This window comes from Ischnura elegans, chromosome 1 (assembly GCF_921293095.1).
Source record: "Ischnura elegans chromosome 1, ioIscEleg1.1, whole genome shotgun sequence".
In the NCBI taxonomy this organism is placed as follows: Eukaryota; Metazoa; Arthropoda; class Insecta; order Odonata; family Coenagrionidae; genus Ischnura; species Ischnura elegans.
This window is the reverse complement of record NC_060246.1, coordinates 150,243,692-150,262,228: the sequence shown is the minus strand read 5'-3', so window position 1 is coordinate 150,262,228 and position 18,537 is coordinate 150,243,692. Positions and strand designations below refer to the sequence as shown.

The 18,537-nt window shown below is 37.7% G+C and overlaps 1 protein-coding gene across 3 annotated transcripts in view; it reads right to left on the bottom strand.

The window, feature by feature from the left end:
• Positions 1 to 18,537, bottom strand: part of LOC124172267 (spermatogenesis-associated protein 6) — a 31,821-nt gene extending 13,284 nt beyond the window's left edge. Inside the window, exons 1-7 of one of the 3 annotated variants that reach the window (XM_046551688.1) lie at positions 18,076 to 18,537; positions 17,098 to 17,902; positions 16,613 to 16,837; positions 16,413 to 16,526; positions 12,175 to 12,319; positions 8,334 to 8,495; positions 7,571 to 7,693 (exon numbers count right to left, since the gene is read on the bottom strand). In XM_046551688.1, coding sequence (XP_046407644.1) covers positions 7,571 to 7,693; positions 8,334 to 8,495; positions 12,175 to 12,319; positions 16,413 to 16,526; positions 16,613 to 16,837; positions 17,098 to 17,283 — 955 coding nt within the window. In that variant the 5' untranslated portion in view covers positions 17,284 to 17,902; positions 18,076 to 18,537. The remainder of the gene's footprint in view (positions 1 to 7,570; positions 7,694 to 8,333; positions 8,496 to 12,174; positions 12,320 to 16,412; positions 16,527 to 16,612; positions 16,838 to 17,097; positions 17,903 to 18,075) is intronic. The other 2 variants (XM_046551701.1, XM_046551695.1) reach the window with 2 other exon arrangements.

Below are 18,537 nucleotides of genomic sequence, written 5' to 3'. Positions count from 1 at the left end.
AGAGAGGCTGTAGGAATTTTGAAGTATCCAACTTGGAATCTTCATGAAATTAACTTTGAAAGTAGATCTGAATTCGTAAAATGTATGTATAAATGAATGCTTTAACCTTACATAGTAAAACATAAGGTGTGTAATATAACATCGAGAAAGAGGCTTTCATAACTTTCTCATTCAAGCATTATAGATTGTGCTAATTATTATGGCCACTTCAAATTCTGTGCAAGGTTTGAGAAGCTGGATAGGCATTCTCATACTACGAGGCTTGAGTCATAACTAGGGACATGCAAAAGTCGCAAATGCGATAACGCGAATTTTAACGCGAATTCCGGGATTTTCCCGCGAAATACGCGATTTCCGGGGTTTTCCCGCGAATACGCGAATTTCGTGTTAATTGCGATTTTCTCCAATTCATGGGCGATTTTCACTAACTCAGACGCGATTTTCACCATTTTTTTCTTCTGCTCATGCTCCTCCCACGAAATTATTTTTCGAGACGTACATTTAAGCCGTAATTTTTTCACTGCATTGGCTGCTTTCCGACGCGACGAATTTCCATGGGCCGCCGTTCACGGCACAGCGCCGTGAGATGTCTCGTTTGAAAGTGGCCTGAATTTCACGGAACCGTGCCGTGAACGGCGGCCGGCGAAAAGTCGTCGCGTTTGAAAGTAGCCTCAAGGTAGCACGATGTGTATTTCACGGCATAAACGGCGCACCGCCGGGCCGGATGGAGCCTTGCCTTGCTGACCGTCAACAACGCCGTGCCGTCAACTGCGCGATTCGACTCGCTTGAAGACATGCATTGAGACCAATGGTTATTTGAATGCACAGTTCCGTGCCGTTGACGACGGCCGGAGCAATGCAAAAGTCTGAAAGCGGCAAAAAGTGGCTGTGCGCCGTCTATTCCGTGAAATACACACGGAGCTACATTGTGGCAGCTTTGTGCCAAAACGACTTATCGCCGGCCGCCGTTCCCTGCACAGCGCCGTAAAATTCAGGCCACTTTCCGACAAGACGACTCTCTGGATTTCACGGCGCTGTGGCGGGAACGGCGGCCCGCGGAAATTAGTCGCGTCTGTGAGCGGCCAATGCCGTGAAAAAATTACGGCTTAAATTTACGCATCGAAAAACAATTTCATGCAGAGCAGAAGGAAAAAACGATGAAATTCGCCCATGAATTGGAGAAAATTCATGGTTTCCACAAAGAAACACCCTCGAGGAAATAAGGCGACTTGTTTGTCCGGAGGATGTCTAAACCGAATTCACGATGTCTACAAAGTAGCAAAAATGCCATGGGAATCTGATGGTTGATTAATAAAATTACTGGAGGGTTCAAACTATCCAAATGCTCACATTCTATAAAGAGTTAACCCTTTCGCTACTAATGACGAAAATATGCGGCAGGACGTTTCTTGCCCCGGGAGACGAAAGGCGAAAATTTTCGTCTGAGATTTTCCTACGCAGGCCTAATGCCGAAAATACGTTTCCTTGCTCTCCTACTTTTATGACATTCGTGGGTTCGCAAAGTCTTAGTTTCGGGACCCAACACAGGCCAACACCATGGACTGGCAAAATCTGTAACTTCCAAAATCCGGAAGCATGAACCTAGACCCTCGTCTCTTATTACCCCTCTTTGTGGCAAGGGACCACAGTCATACAATTGTTCATTCAGTTAGTTTGCGAAATAAATATATGGTTCTTTCTCAAAAAATATAAACGAAGAATTGAATTCTTTGTCTTTTGGCAGCATTTACAAATTTTTAAATGAAATTCTACCATAAATATTAACTTATATCTCGATTTCAGTATAAAATCAACATGGAAATTGTTAAGGCATTAAATTCGTTAATGCTGACGGTAGAGCTTCATTCAAAATTTTAAAATTCTCAGAATAAATCGAGGAATTCAATTGAAAGTCTGCAATTTACGTGCAAGCAACAATCATCCATATAGCTATCCACATAAACAAAGCATGAGTTGGCAGCAAACCAATGCTGCTGGTAGGGTTGTAAACCACGAAAGGAGGGAGACCAACTACCCTCAGAGTCCAAGGTAATGCAAAATGCCCACTAGGAAGGATCAGAAAAGGCTGGTGTTGAGAGTGTTTGATTATCTGCAAGACCTTTCTTAACAGATGTCCAACATAAATGCTCCATACAGAGGGGACCGAAGAGTCTCATGGAGCGCAGTCCCGCATTCATGTTAAGGAGAGTACTCCACCATTTAGAAAGAGTTAAGGAAGTTAAAAATGAGCCTCGAGAAAATTCATAAAGAGTACTTTTTTTTAGATAAAACCACTTATTACACCTGCAAAACATGAAAACCCCTAAAGCAGCTGCTGTAAAGTCAATACCTATGCAGATGGCTGAAAAAGCGTCAACCAAACTTAGTTCTCTTATGGTAGAAGACCTAAGCAGAAAAATAGGTATTTGAAAAGATCTCAGTTTTTGATCCCCAAGAAGTTCTGTCTACAGACATGAACCCTGACTTAAAAACAAAAAATTCATGGCCTGGAATCAATGGAGACAGAGAAGTTGATGTTGGGGTTGGGAGAATTACAGAAACTACTACAAAAGCAAAATTCCCACGGTTCAGTGGATGTAATTAAAGCAATCCAGGAGCTCAAATGTCTGAGACATCGTTTGCATCTAAGTGCCTTTAAGCAAATTTGGATCCCTTCTGCAAACATGGACTGAGAAAGATTTCTTTCCTGCTATAGCACTGTGTTAACAGATAAGAGAACAAATGTAAAAGATGACAACTTGATCACAATAGGAATATTTCATTTGAAATTACAGACATTTAAAAGTAATTTCTCTCTATGTAAGCTAGATATATGTATACGCGAAGGATAAATATGTAAAATAGGTTAATTCAGTCAATACTCCATGTACATTATTGCTTTAATTATTCCCGATCAATAATATCCTAAATTTAAGGCAATGGGTGGGCCACTGCCCTCAATCAACATAAATTACTTTGCCGTTAAAATAACACCGATTTCAGGGCAAAATAACATCGCTTTTGTAGAAAAATAACACCACTTTTGGCTATAAAATAACCCCACCTTTTGCATGTCCCTAGTCATAACTAAAAATGAATACACTGAGTGTATACATTGAGTAGTAATGAAAATACAATTACAAGTACACAATGCATATGCCTCATTTTAGGCTGGTGGAGGAAGAAATTGAGGAAAAGAGTAAGTTCCTTGGATGGACCAGTAACCAATAAACCACTTCTTCATACACAGTTTGCATAGATTTCACCTAAAAGCAAATAAAGACATTCTCAGACATTTAAGAGATGTTTAAACTTAATATACAATTTCTGTTTATGGACCAAATATAATTTCTTCCCTTTAACTATTTCCATATTTATGATTTTTAGGCTTCGTTATGTATATGAATAATTTCCTTCTTAAAGCTCATTGAGTCATTAACGAAGAGATAAAATTTGACAAATTACCATATTTACAGAAAATTTGGCTTCCAAAAAGTAAAATGTGAAATGATGCCACAGCCAGAAATTTTAAGTGGCGGGTGGATTGCTTACACTATAAATTTTTTGATCATTCTCACATGTCGCAAAACATTTGAATTTTTTTAATAAACTTTAATTTCGAAACTATGATGCTGAAAGTCAAGATCATCATTGGTTATTACTGAAATGGGCTTAACTACAGTGGCTACTTCTCTGGAGGTCCCCAAATCCAGCTGAATTTTGGCAGAATTTTTAACTTTAGGGCTAGGATGGTAGTGATTAATACAATGTATGATTTTGAAAAAACATTGAATCTGAAACCCTGATATGAGTACACAACTTTCCGGCATGGAGTATATTTGGTCCTGAAAACAGGTCATTTTTCAGCCCACCCTATTACATGTTATTTTCATCCATTTAAAACGGTTAAGGGTCTACTAGTTGCTGTATTAGTGGTTCATATCAACAATCTATGTAATCTCTCATCCTGTGAAGACGCAACCCAAATTGCACATATGTATTCCTGATCCCTTAAAATGCCATAGAGTAAGGATATGAGGGCCTGAGGATAATGCAGAGCATTGAAACCACGGTAGTGATCTAATAAATATTTTATGTGAAAAATTATAGTTTAATTTTCATTTAATATGAATAAATTCCATAAAGTAATGCCTCAAACCATCACCAAAATCTATTTCATTCAATATGAGGATCATTTAACCTCTTCCCTACGCAGGGCGTGATTTCACGGCCTGAATTTTCTGATGCTAAAGAAGGAAGGCCGGCTTCTCACGGCTTGAATTTTTCGAAGCAAAAGGCCAAAGGCCGTGTTTTCACGGTTTCACGGTCATGCATGCCAAGTGGGTCCCAACCGCCACTAGGGTCCCTCAGCGCGAGAGGTTCGACCCTTTCCTATTGTCCGTGTGGGGATTACCTCGGCCCATTCCGGCTCTCAGTGTCCCACTAAAGGAAGGTGCTCATGGTCATTTATTTGTTTATAAGTTAAAATAACTAAAAACGTTCATGTTGCATTTATTGAAAATCAATGCCAGGAATTACATTCTGTATGTTCTGCTGATTGGTTCCAAATTTTAAATGGAATTCTAGCGTTCATATTAACGGAGTTGATCATCACCTAGAACAATTTTTGGAGACGCTAAAGTTAGATGTTTAATTGTTATTTTTATAACTTACTAGCAAGTTTATAGGAGCGATATTGTAATGATTTACATCTAAAAATATACGTTACTATGTTAGCTACATTCTAAGTGTACATTTGCAGTGAAATTCGATAGAATATCCGATTTAACTTCTATGAAAAAAAGCCCTCGTAATGTAATAAAATATGATTCTCTCAGTTCTTTGTCGTGAGCCAAAATTACAGCGACTATTTTGAATAACCTCTTACCAACCTTTGAATACAAAGGTATTACAAACGAATTTCGCTATAAATACTGATTAATGCATATCCTAAAAATTCGTAAATTTAAAGTACCAATAGGGAATGTTTTACGTAGACACATGTTGTGAGAAGCATTCCATAACATTGCAGGAATAAGAACTGCTCTACCCAGGTAATTACTCTAATATTGTAAGTACACCACAAAAGTACGCCGGGATGGGCTGCCTTCGGGGAAAAGGGTCGAGGATTATATTTGCCCAGTTGCCAAGGAAAGGGTCCGGGACCCCGCTAGGAAAGGTCATTAAGGGGAGGAAGCGACTACCTGGTCAGTCCCAAGCCGAAAAAAAACTCCGTACGGGGCGAAAAAGAAAATCTCAAACCCTTCGTAGAGCCAAAAGCAACTTCCCGCAAAGGAGCTCGGCGCGAAAAGGTTAACAAAGCAATGAACATCAGCAGAATTTATATTGACTCTTAAATAGAAAAATATCTTCCCTCGTGGAAAATCTCTTTCTCTTCTAAACAATATACTCATCTCCCCAACCTATCTTATGGCAAAAGCTTGGGAGCTGGGAGCCTTCAGTGCAGATTCAGGCCAGTAAGGAAAACCTGATGAGGAGCAGCCATTAAAAATTCACAACTTCTCTTGTAATCGAGATAAAGTTACAATTCTTTCACCAAAAATAAATCTATAGTTTTATCCATATTTCATATGGAGCAAAAATGGACCTATATCGTATGATACTACAGTGAGCAAGTACCTGCTTTCCACCTTACAAAAACAGTAAGTTTAGGCTCAAAGATACTTGACTGAATATAACAATGTCGAAACTCAGCTAAAAACATAAAAAAAGTTAAGATATATGTATAGGAAATTACATTAGGCATTAAGAACTTTCCCTGAAGTTTGCAGGATGCTGTTGAAAACTATTAACCGACAATTGAATGAAAAATCCACAGAAAACTGCCACGAAATAGCAAGGGGCTGAAATAATGGTGCGGTAAAAATACATGAGAAAATCAAAAATTCATAACTCCTTTCATACTCAAGATAAAGTTATAATTTTTCCACCAAAAGTACCTTTATAGTTTTCTTCAAATTTCAAATGCAGCATATATGGACCTTTATAATAAGATACAAAAGTTAGCAGGCAATTGATTTGTGCCTTGCAAAATTCCGTATTTTTTGTCCAAAAGATATATAAAACAACGTTTAAACTGAGTTGAGAGCGAATTAAAGTTGATCATTACGGCAAAAAATTGTACAATAAACTTTTCCTGCTAGTTTCACCTTAATATTTACTAAGAACGGTCTGCTGGCAACTGGATTATGAATACATATAAAGTCGGAAAAGCCAAGTGACTAGCCGAAATTCAAGGAAATATTTTTTACAATTATTGTCATGAACAAAATCGACTAACTATTGTCATCACTAAATGTAGCGACCCTTTCTTCTTCAGAAAATATTTTCAGGCTTGTGGAACGAGCAAATTCAAAAAATTGCAAAAAATTAAAAGTTATAGGCACGTATACGTCAAAAATATATATGATTTTTGTAGGTGAGGTGAGCCCCCAAATACACTTACTCTACGATACTACTATGTTGCAGAAGAGGAGAGGTAAAAAAAAATAGAATACTGCTAAAATATCGCAAAAAGTTACTGAAAACATATTTCTTAGTTACCATGCAAACATTTATAGGCTGTGTTATCAACAACAGTTGCATAATGACTAGGGATGGGTCATTCGAACAGTTGAATCACCCAATACCTTGAATAATGAGCTTTTTACACTATTCCATATTCAATGACAAGAAGTTATCAATTATTCAAATTTCAAATACACAGCACAGATCATCCCTGATTCAATTGAAATCCGATGACAGCGGTTGGGTCTTTCATGAAGGTTTTCATATTTGGTTGGTTCAATTATTCAATAATATTTTTATGAAAACTTATCATTGAAAATAAGCATTAGAATATGTATAATCCTGATGACTTTACGAGAACAACACTGAGAAGAATGTATGTACACTTTCAAATGCACACGCAAAGTCTGTTCCTTTTCTGACTCCCTTATGCATGATCAAATTTATGTTTTAAATATTCTAATTTTAAAGTTATTGTCAATTTTATATTTAAATTTAGGTTTTCAAAGAATGCAGTAAAACAACACTAATTAAATAACCTTCAATACGTATATAAGAAAGAACAAAAGCATTGAAGTGCTTCATGCACGCAAGTTTGATGTAATCGTGGGTGACAGTTGCGTCAGGATTTGGGAGCCGCATTGAAGTAGAATAACATGCAAAGTGTTCAGCATATTTCTTTTTTAATTTGTATTTGAAAAAGGTGGAAAAATTCATATTCAGTAATGCAGTACATATTTGATATTCGAGTGAGGTATTCGGAAAAGAATCAAGTATATATGTATTTGTATTCGATATTCAAATTTGAGAAAAATGCTATTCGACCCATCTCTAATAAAGACACAACAATATCCAAAATGTATCATATAACTAGCTTAAGATAAAAATATGAATGAAGCATATAATTATAGCTTAAATATGTAGTTATATTTACCTCATAATGAAACCACAACACAGAATAGACAAAATATTGAGGCAAAAACGCAGAATATCATACAAAATGGATACGTTGGTGCACCACACTAAGATTCTTCCTACTCACCAGATTGACAATTGCATTTGGATGATTTACATGAATCCATTTCCTGCTTGGGGAAATACTTCTTGTACATATTACAGACAGCACAATAGCCACTCCGATGAGACAGGATGCACTTACAATAATCTGAAAAACACATTAAGTGAAAACTAAACTAAAAATGTAACCATAAATTTTACTTGTACCCAAAGTCCCACACAGAAAAATTTTGCGAAAGTGTGATAGGGATTGTTTGTGCTAATCTGTAGCCTTAATCAATAATATTACAAACTGATCAACAATTGTGGCTCTCAACAATCAACTCAAATATCCTCCTGGAATACATAGATGCAAATGGCACAAAGCAGTTGTTCGTGTTTTTGATAGTGTTCCACCAATTTTAAAAATCTGAAAAAATTAGGATTATACCTTGATGTAGGGGTAACAACATGTGTATCTTTTTTTCATCACGTCTGTTGTTTCCTAAAATTTTAATTTTAATTTTGAAATTTTCAAACTTATGTAAAAGTTTAGTTTTCGGTCAAAACAATTTGAAAAAAATCAGGATGGTAGAACGTAATAGTACATACATTTTAAAATCAAGAAAAAGATTTTATAAAAATAAAAACTGGAGATATGGCTAAAAAACAAAAAATCGTGCTTCAATTTTTTTGGGGTTAATTTCCATTTTTAAAGCCATGAAATATTTCAATCCTTCTCCCTTCTACTGAATGCATGAATGAGATGAAAATACATCCTCACATCATAAAAAACATGAAGGCATTACCATTTTTAATTGCTTCTGAAGATGCAGGCCTCTGTAAACTGTGGCTGCGTTCAGGGCTGGAGATTTTTTCCTTCCCTTTGGAAACCCATTTCCGGAGCCAGTCTTCATCTTTAAAATGTTGGCATGTTAGTTTTTTCCCACCCCATCGGTTACACGGCAATGCTATCATAATTTCAACCAGGGAACAAATTAAATACCCCAATTAGAAAAAACTTCATAAACCAAACAAGATACTTACATAACATTTTTATTTTTCAAATAAATAATTCATAAATGCATACACACACAAAAAGAGAAATATGTAGGAAATACAGGTGAAATTAGGTAAATCAAAATAATTTAAGGGAACTGGATACCAGAAAATGCCTTTGTAGGATGCTACCATCAATATCGCTGGGGGGGGGGGGGGGGCATGTCCGCATGCAACAATGAACCGTTTCCACTAAAATGCATGGGATATATGTAGCCTTGGTTTGTATGTTTTTACAGTTACGCACGTGAAACCAGTTGGGAGGAAAACAATTGCTGCCTTCCCAAAAAAATTGCCTTTTTCTCATGGGAATTACTCCACTCCAAATAGAGACTCAGAATTGATCAAACATCTGAGTAAAAGTTGTGTCTTTAATAATTAAAAAAATATATACAGGTAGTGCGTGCATGCACTCAGATTGGCGTAATGTTGTTAATTGTGATGGATGTTTTGGCCTTCCTTTGGCCTTTGGCTCAACATCTAACACAGTGCTGGCAGGGAACTGGCACTGCTGTCCTCCAGAGAAGGATCCCCCCACCTCCACTTCCCCTCCCTATGTCGGTCTCTCTCCTACTACCAATCTCTTGGCTTCCTTCCTCTCAAACTGCTCAACTGCTTTGGGCATCGGTGTCATATTCGGAGGAAAAAATATTTTGTCTCGGGAGACGGGAGTCGATTTGACTCACAATCGGCCTCAGAGGTACGTTTTCTTTGTGGATTTTTGGTAGGCTGTATAGTCTCGGTGGTTTCGCAGCCGAAATTCTTATTTCTTATGGAATGGGGAATTTTACGAACAAACAGAGGGGGCAGCTATGGGGTCTCCACTATCTCCAGTTGTAGCGAACCTTTTCATGGAGGATTTCGAAGAAAAGGCCATCGCGTCGTACGAAAAGAAACCATCGCTCTGGCTGAGATACGTTGACAACACAATCATCATTTGGCCCCATGGCGCCGAAGAATTGCAGAAATTCCTACAGCATCTCAACTCGCAGCACCACGCTATCAAATTCACAATGGAAATGGAACATGATGGTCAACTTCCCTTCCTGGATGTTTTGGTAAAAAGGAAAAGAAATGGGCTCCTAGGACATGCCGTTCACAGAAAGAAAACGCATACTGACCGCTATCTCAACGCTTCTTCGCACCACCACCCAGTGCAAAAAATCTCCTTGGTGGCAACATTAATACATCGTGCCTATGCCATCTCAGACACCGAGTCACTATCTGCGGAGAAGAAGCATCTCATTGAAGTGCTGGTAAGGAATGGCTACAGCAGTAGCATGTTGAATAGAAGATTTGTGGAGCAGGAGAACAAAGACGCAGCCCCAAAAAGGACCTCTGAGGAAGAGAGCCGGCCGGAGCCGGAAGCATACGCCACAATTCCCTTTGTGGCGGGCACATCAGAAAAGATTGCCAGAATGCTCAGAAAACACAACGTAATTACACGTTTCAATTGCGTGGCAAAGATATCAGACATGCTACCCGGAGCGAAGGACAAACTCCCAATGGACCTTTATGAGGGTATATATCGAGTGCCTTGCTCATGTGGTAAATATTACATTGGCGAGACCTGCAGATCAATGAAAGTCCGATTGCAGGAACATCGGAGGGCTATGAAAAACAAGCAGCACCAACTCTCAGCCATATCTGAGCATGCTTGGAGTGAACCTGGGCATAACATCCTCTTTGAAGACGCCAGGATAATAGCTAAAGAGAATAAATACTTCCCTCGCTTGATCAGAGAAGCTATTGAGATAGCGAAAACGCCTGCAAATTTCAACAGAGATCAAGGCTACAGCTTGCATACTGCATGGAAGAGGATTCTCCGACCACCAACAATGAGAGATGGACAACCGGCCAATGAGAGAGCAGCAGCGGATCAGCAGCCGCCGCCGCCTATATAAGGCGAAAAATTTTATGCCTATAAAAGGCGGAAAAATTTTCCAAAAATTTTACCTTTGACCTGAAGACGCCGACTGTAACGCCGGCGAAACTGTTGTCTTTAATATACAACAAACGCGGTGAAGAAACCCGAATAGAATGGAAACATCATCTAACCAACGCCGCGAAAATCTTCGAACCTACCCAATGACTGTTATTGAGGAGTTCTTCCGAAGTATCCTTTACTATTAAGAAGTAAGGCTTCAAGAAAAAGGGAATAAATCTAATTGTAAGAAGTAAAAAAATATGCAGAAGGGCTTAAAATCACAAAAACTTATATTATAGGAAACATATAAATAGGCAAATGCCATTTCAGAATGTGCATTTTCCTCCATTCATAGAAAATTGAACCAGAGAGCTTAGTGCAATAGAAAATTTACAATGCTTTAATAACATCACTTTCACACCAATATTTAACAGGTTGAATGCCTCGTCAGTCACTGGTGACTGATAGTATAAAATATGATAATAAGGGTAAAATTTAAACATATTTTTCGGAAAACTTTAATGGATTTTTTTAAACAAGGTAAATAGTTGTCCCTCACAAGTGTCACAAAATGTTATAACCTGTTTGGTGAAATTTCGTGCTATTTTTCTTCCACTCTGTGTAGAAATATCTTCAAAAGAACAGAAATACCGATAAGATACAATAGCCCTAATACGTTTTAATATTTCTATCGAGTAAATTCTAATTTGCCAGTATTGCCCTTCGTTTTGCTGTACATACCTTGATACCTGCGCTCGGAAGATGGGGAAGTCGCTATAAAACCACGCGGCACTCAACGTGTTAAATTATTTGTTACCAAGGATGCTGGCAGAATGGAGGGCAGATATATTAGCATAATGGTTACATTTTGAGATGGATTATAATAGCAGAAATAACTGAAGACTGATCCTCCCAAACATATTTGGGTAAATGGAAATGGGAGTTAACTCCCTCCCCGTATTCACCATTTCCTTGTTTGAAACTTCTGCACACAAAAACTACAGAACTAAATTAGCTGCAAATTAATGAAGTCCAGTGACATCTAAATACTGATAATGAAAATCAGACAGGGCTACAAAAAAGGCCCTTATCTCTAGTTAACAACTTATCTTGATTTAACACACAGCAACTTTGGTCTTCGGAAGAGGAGTGATTCCTTAAGACTTAAAATGAGATAACTTGATTTGAATAAGCCTTCAATAGAGCAAGGCTCAACTCTCTTGCTTTCCTATCCTATGACAATGTAAGTGCATCTACATAGCAATGCAGTCCTAATGAAAATAAATGAATCCCTTGGGCATGGGAGAGTAAAATGATTGGCCAAGACCTGAAGATACTGCTCTGAAACATACCTAGTCATGTCAATATAGTATTTATTACAATGTGAGATTGCATATAATTGATTTTAAGCTATTCCACCACCAGGGAAGAGAAACTATTATCCTGTTTTGGAAGCATGTATCATGTACCCAACTTTACAATACTAATACACACCCTAATTATGTACTTTAAATATTTCAACACTACGAATCTTCTTTCGAAAACAAAATTAGCACATTTAAGAATGAAGCAATGAGAGAAATAATATAATAATATGACAAATACTAAAATCAGTTCTTATTATTCCCTCAGTTCTCTTAAGGTTAATATAAGAATCACCATACCTGGTAGCTGTGGAATTGTATTAATACGATCTGATGACCTTGATGTACCACGCACATTTTTATTATGATCCACTAATGGTGGGTGGTGACTCTTAGCGGAACAGCAATGACAATCACAATGACCATCACTTTGTTTTTCAGAGGTCTGTAAATGAATGCATATTGTTGACTAGCTGAGTAAAATCAATCATTTTTTTATGAGTTGAGGAGAAATAAGAGGCAATAAGGACAAAAATACAATAAACGTATCACCACATTAGCTGCTCTTTAAAAACATAATTAATTAACACTGAGTTAAGTGAGAAAATCAAATCATTAAGACAATAACTCTGTTTATCAACAATTGCCAAAAAGCCATTTCCAAATCTTTTTTAATTCAAAACTAGTTGAAATTTTCAAAAGCATCAATATTGCTTGAAATGGAGGTGTTATTAAGAAAATTCCAGCTAGAAATATGAATTATAGGATACCAGATACTTCAAATATTCAAGATAATGGCTATTTTAAGGTTAAGTTTACCATAGTGGATTTAGACCATGAACAAACAAGAAAAAAGGAAAATACAATAAATAAAAAAAACGATGCCCACCCAGAAGGGAAGTGCTTTGTGCAAGAACCCCAATTTCAGAGGTCCCCATCAAACTGTAAAGAGAGCTCTTAAAGGTAAAATGGGTGGGGAAAGAGAACTCACCAGGCCCCAAATTACTATGGGTAGCCTTGTTAGCATTGTAATGTGAAAACCCAAAGAAATGAATAAATAATGCCAACTACTTATAAACAATTACTTTGAGGATGAGAAAAGGCAAGGGTACATCTGACAGAGCCATCAGATTCTGGATAGGGACTAAGAATAAGATCACAGTTGCAGAGGTTAAGAAAAAATTAACCTCTTGAATTTAAAGGTAAGTCCCGAAAAAAATAAGCAGCCAAGTTAAAAGTTACTCTTCTGAAAAAAGTAACTGATAGAAGTAAAATTTACATAAAGTGACTTAAAAATAAAGTTTTTTTTTTCAGTTAACATTATGCAGGCTAACCTAGAGCCAAATGCTAGGCAAACACCTCATCTCCATTTTTTTTCTTTTCGACCCATATTTTCCACGTTAAATGTGATCGGTTAGTAAAAATTTTAGAAATTGAATTCAATGCTAATAAAATTAATGATGAAATTAAACATATAAATGCATTTAAGTTATTAACTTAAATCATAAATAGTTTCATTCATTCATTTTACATGTGAAAGTGATATAATTGGGGATATATGAAAGTCAGTAGAATCGAAGATGGAGATGATTAGACTGCAGTTAAACATCAAAGGATTACATATACAAAATCAAGAGGCTGGGAGCAGAAAGACTTCTGAAGTGAAAAGAAACAAGAGGTGGCAGAAACCATCTTTGTGCAACATCAGCATGATGATACACACGAAAGATAAGATGAGACAAAGCCAAATACCAGGCTGACTACATCCAGGTTGGCAAAGGAATAAGAGTGAAGTGATGCATTGCAAGACTTACCCTGCTGAGGATATCAACAGCGACCACCATCAAGGGGCAATGGAAAGTTAACTGAGGCACAAGAAAATGAGAAAGACCGAACAAGAATGAGAATCGATTCTTACGCCATTAGAGGAGGAAAGAAGCAGAAGAAAATATGCAGCTGCCATTGACATCAAACTATACCAACAGTTAAAAATCAAAGTGGAATACTTAGAAGAAGGGATTAATCCCTAAAAGGCCATTGCAGTATCACTAAAAGTACCACTGGAAAGTAACCAAGTTAATGGAGAAACCAAAGATGGAGGAGCTCATAGTAGATCTACAAGAAAATAAGAAGAATTAAAAAAATAAGGTAAACGGTAAAAGTACTATATAAGGCTTATGAATCAAATTATGATAAGAACTTACAAAGGCCAGAGAGAAATAGAGCAAAATCTGCAGCAAAAATATTGACAACAACATGATGGAGGAGAAATCAGAAATGGACACAATAAAAATCAACAGAAAATTTGGAGAAAGGAAGCTAAATGAAAAACAGAAAATATTGAGACACCAAATGGAAGATTAAGACATCAGCAATGGATGTAAAAGGGTACACTAAATAGCTATAATTATGGATCAATTTTCCCAATGGATCAAGGAAAAGCATCCTCAAATAACCAAGTGCATAGAGGAAAGCAAGGAATGTGGTCCAGGAATAATAAGAATCAAATTCCAGGTAGTACTTAGAGACTTGAAATGTGGAAAGGCACCCAGAGAATATACAGCAAAGAAATAATCGAAGTACCTGGTGAAAGTATAGGCATCTAGAAACTGGGGTAAAAGTGTTTAATTCAGAAAGCTGTCAGGACACTTTAATGGGAGCAAAATGGTGACCAAACCAAAAAGAACAAGGACTGAGATTTTGGAGCACCGAACCTGAAGTCTAGGAGTAGGACCAGTATGACTCACATGACTTCCCAATTTGTAATTAGATGATGCGCAGAGGAAGTGATGGAAAAATAAAAAAAGTATTTTGGATTCAGGAAGAATAAGGAGATAAAGGAAACAATACTATACCTATATTTAGCCCTGAAGATGAGTGCCGAGACAGTACTTGAAACGTTGGCCGATATTAAAACATTAACCCGGTGGGAATCCCGAGAAAAGTTTACCCACATTATTCGCCGGGAAAGCATTAAACCATATTTCAATACTATACCTGATACCACTCATAGAGAAAATGTTACACTTGAGTTAACTAAAGTAGGTAGACTGCCTTGGAAATGGAGGAGGAATATGATCATACTGGATGAAATTAGATATTTAACACTGTGGAACTAGGCTTTGGCCTAAAACATCAGAGTAATTATCTGCCATATTCACTGGCACAAGATCGCTACAATATTTCACACCAGAAGGAACAGATATGGTGGCAAAAATTAACAATGGATCCATGACGGAAACAACCTATTGTTAGCACTCTGCAGTATATATGTATGTACACATAAAAGTAGTCGAGAAAATACATGGGCAGGGAATCAAGGTGATTAGAATTGAAAACAACAAGCTTTTCTACGTATATAATATTCCTATAGTACCAGGAAACAAAGAAGAGCTACAGAACTCACTAAAATATGTGTTGAATAAGTTTTTCAGGAATTCAATACGTAAATCGATAAGAATATTAATATACAGTGAAACCTGAAAAAAACATCACCTCAATTCAATATCGAATTGCCCAGGCATGCACTGTTGAGGACAGGAAGTCTGAGACTTTTACACCCAAGAGGGGGGGGGGAAAGAAAAAGGAAGGAGGCCCAATTACAAGATACACGACTGACAATGCCACTGGGGTAAGCACAGGGAAGGAGAGATGAAGCTGTAAGAACCTCCAGCAGCCATCAGGAGCCTACTAGTTAGCAAAACCAGATATAATGTTACTAAAGAAGTTGAATATCACCCTATGACTGAAAAATCCAGAAATTTTTCTCAACATTAACCTCTATTCAGAGGCCACCGTCCTAGGTAGCCATTTTTCCCATGAACTGATCATATTCCTCATATAGGCAATATAAATTCCACCTCACGTCAGGAGCCAGTTCCTTAAACAGCCACTGGCCACTTATCATTTGTCCAAAGCCAATCCTTATGAGACCAGCTCCAGAGGTTTATTTCATTAAAATACTTCAGAACAATGATAGGAAATTGCTATCTTTCATTACAGAAATTACTTTTAAAAGAGCATCAAGTAAGGGAAACACATTATTAACTCTTGATCATACTGTTTCCTTGATAGCTCAAGCCAGAAAAAAATCATGTGCAACCATAATTGATTCAACCTTATCCCTGACTCTAGCATTAGCACATGAAAGATATAGTGTAACTTTAGCTAGATAATCATACCGGTTTTGAGGAGAAATTTTGAAATGGTTTATTCTATAATTTCTCATTATTGACTGGCACCAAATCTGTCTTGGAGCAGCTCAGTGGCTGCTCCAAGACAGGTTTGAGTGCCAAAGAGAGAAAGCAATAGCCATAATGTTTCCCTTAACAGTGAGAGATAGGAGCATGCGGAATCTGGAAAAAGATTCACCAACCTTGGGAGAACCATTAGGATGAAACTAGTCAGACATTGAGCATCCTATTGCCCAAGCTAAGACAGGCTACTAAAAAATAATGGACATTACTCGGCTCTTAATACAATTACTGGTTCCCCATATTGACAATGGTTCAAATTCATGAATCATCACAAGTCCTCACCTTAGAAGTCAACGTTTTCGGGTTAATATATCCTTTTCTACTTTTCCTCGAGGCAATATTTATTTCCTCCACAGTTGTTTTGGTGGATATTTCCACTTTGGGAGCAATAATACCCTAGAAAAATTTGTATCAATTCATGGAGAACGCAAGGCACAACGAAATAAATCCTTTTGCATTTCATTATAATACTTGATAGTTACAGGAAAGTGGCATGAAGGTTCCATCAAAAGATCAACATCTATTCCAGCCAAAACACCCCGTCGCGATGTAGAAGGGTAGAGCAAGTCAAAGAGGGCTATTTCGAAAGTAGCCAAAACAACTTCGTCGACGGCATCAGGTCCTCCTTTTTGGACCAAAGTCATCAGCACCATTTGTTCCTCGAAGTGCTTCTGCAAATCCACAAGCTGACGGCATGTTGATATGAGCTATAGGGACAAAAACAATGACTAAAAATATTGAGTCAACTGTGAATCCTGAAGACCTGGATTGATCAATGCACCTGCACAAGCCCATATATCAACGTACATTCTACCATACCATATAAAAAAATCATGATCACAAAGACCTAATTAAATCAATTTCCTTCATTCGAAAGCGCGGCCATCTGTGCACCTGCACCAACTTGTTTATTTAGGTCTTCAGAAGTGATATTCGATACATTAATAAACTCAAATGCAAGTCTTACCTTTTCGAAAGAAAACTGCTCGTGGTACAGCAGAGGAAATACTGGTGGAAGACATTGCGTTTTCGAGGAAAACCCTAGAATATTAATCTTCAAACAAACCTTTCCATTGGGGCACAACCACACTCCCGGACATGTGACAGCATGCACGTCAAGATTTATCATAACCTTGAAACCTTTAGTACACATTTTGATATCTGCTAGATTGAACAGAATATGAGCTGCAAAAATTATAGAGCTTATTATTTCCCAGACCTGATCCCCATTTTCGTCATGAAATGCGCCGCCTCTACGTCCACAACCCCACTCTTGTGTTTACATGGCCGCCATGTGTACGGCACGGAGTACCCGTTGCTTAGCAACGAGCTAGCCTTCCGTCCCCTCCCCTCCGTCTACCCCTCGCCTCCTGCACAGACAAGACGGCCACCGATCATGAATCAAATAATTATTCTTTTTTCCTCTTCCATTTAAATAATAGAAATGGCTGAGGCATTACGAGATTCAGGGTCAAGGGTCGTACGCCAGGTGACGACATGTAACACCCTTGCAAGCAAACTATTTTATATGTCAACTTGAATGTTATGAGGCTTGGTAATTTGAGAACTCTTTCTAGGAAAGTAAATTACTCTACTATCCACCACAGGCTCACTAAACCATCCTACTTCATGACTTTCGCATAGAGGGTAAGCGAATTTTTGCTTTGGGCCGTCGCTCTTCCTTTGAATGATTTCTCTAACCATTTCTTCGCTTATATTATCGTTAAGCGAGCTTGAATTATCATTGTAGAATTTAGCTGCCAACGTGTGATCTGTAAATGAAGCCAGAATTAGATTACTTTGATATGGTATCATCCAAGTTATCGTAAAACAGTTGGTCAGATAATTGATCCGCGGAAATATTTCAATGTAATAGGTATAATAACCTAACTGTACCTATCAACCGATTGTGGATATATGGTAAAGAAGACAAGTAAGGTCTTACCTCTCGGAGATGCCTTTGATTTCCCTAACTCGGAGGATAAGGAGAAACATAACTTAAATGGAGGTCTTCCTTTGGATCCAATTTTACTTCCTGGAGATTGAACGACAGTTACATTGGTGCTACCAACATCATCGGTGGACATTTCCGTCAATCTTGGTATATCAGTCTTGACTGAGAGTGGACAATTTTCACTGCCGCAAGCTTTTTCTGTAGTTTCCTGTTACTGAACTTGAACTGATGGTACCTTCTCCTATCGCGCCCATTCCTAATAATGTTTTAAGAGGATATCCCAAGATGTGGGGACTGAGGGAGTATGTTATCACACAGTCGGCTTCTAAAGAAGAATTGTTTCTCAAGGCTTTACTCGTGAATCACGAATGTATTCTAACCGCTGATTCCGCGATTCAAAGAATAAACAAGTTCTACCCCGGCAATCGATTACTCGTCTCCAAGAGAATCGGC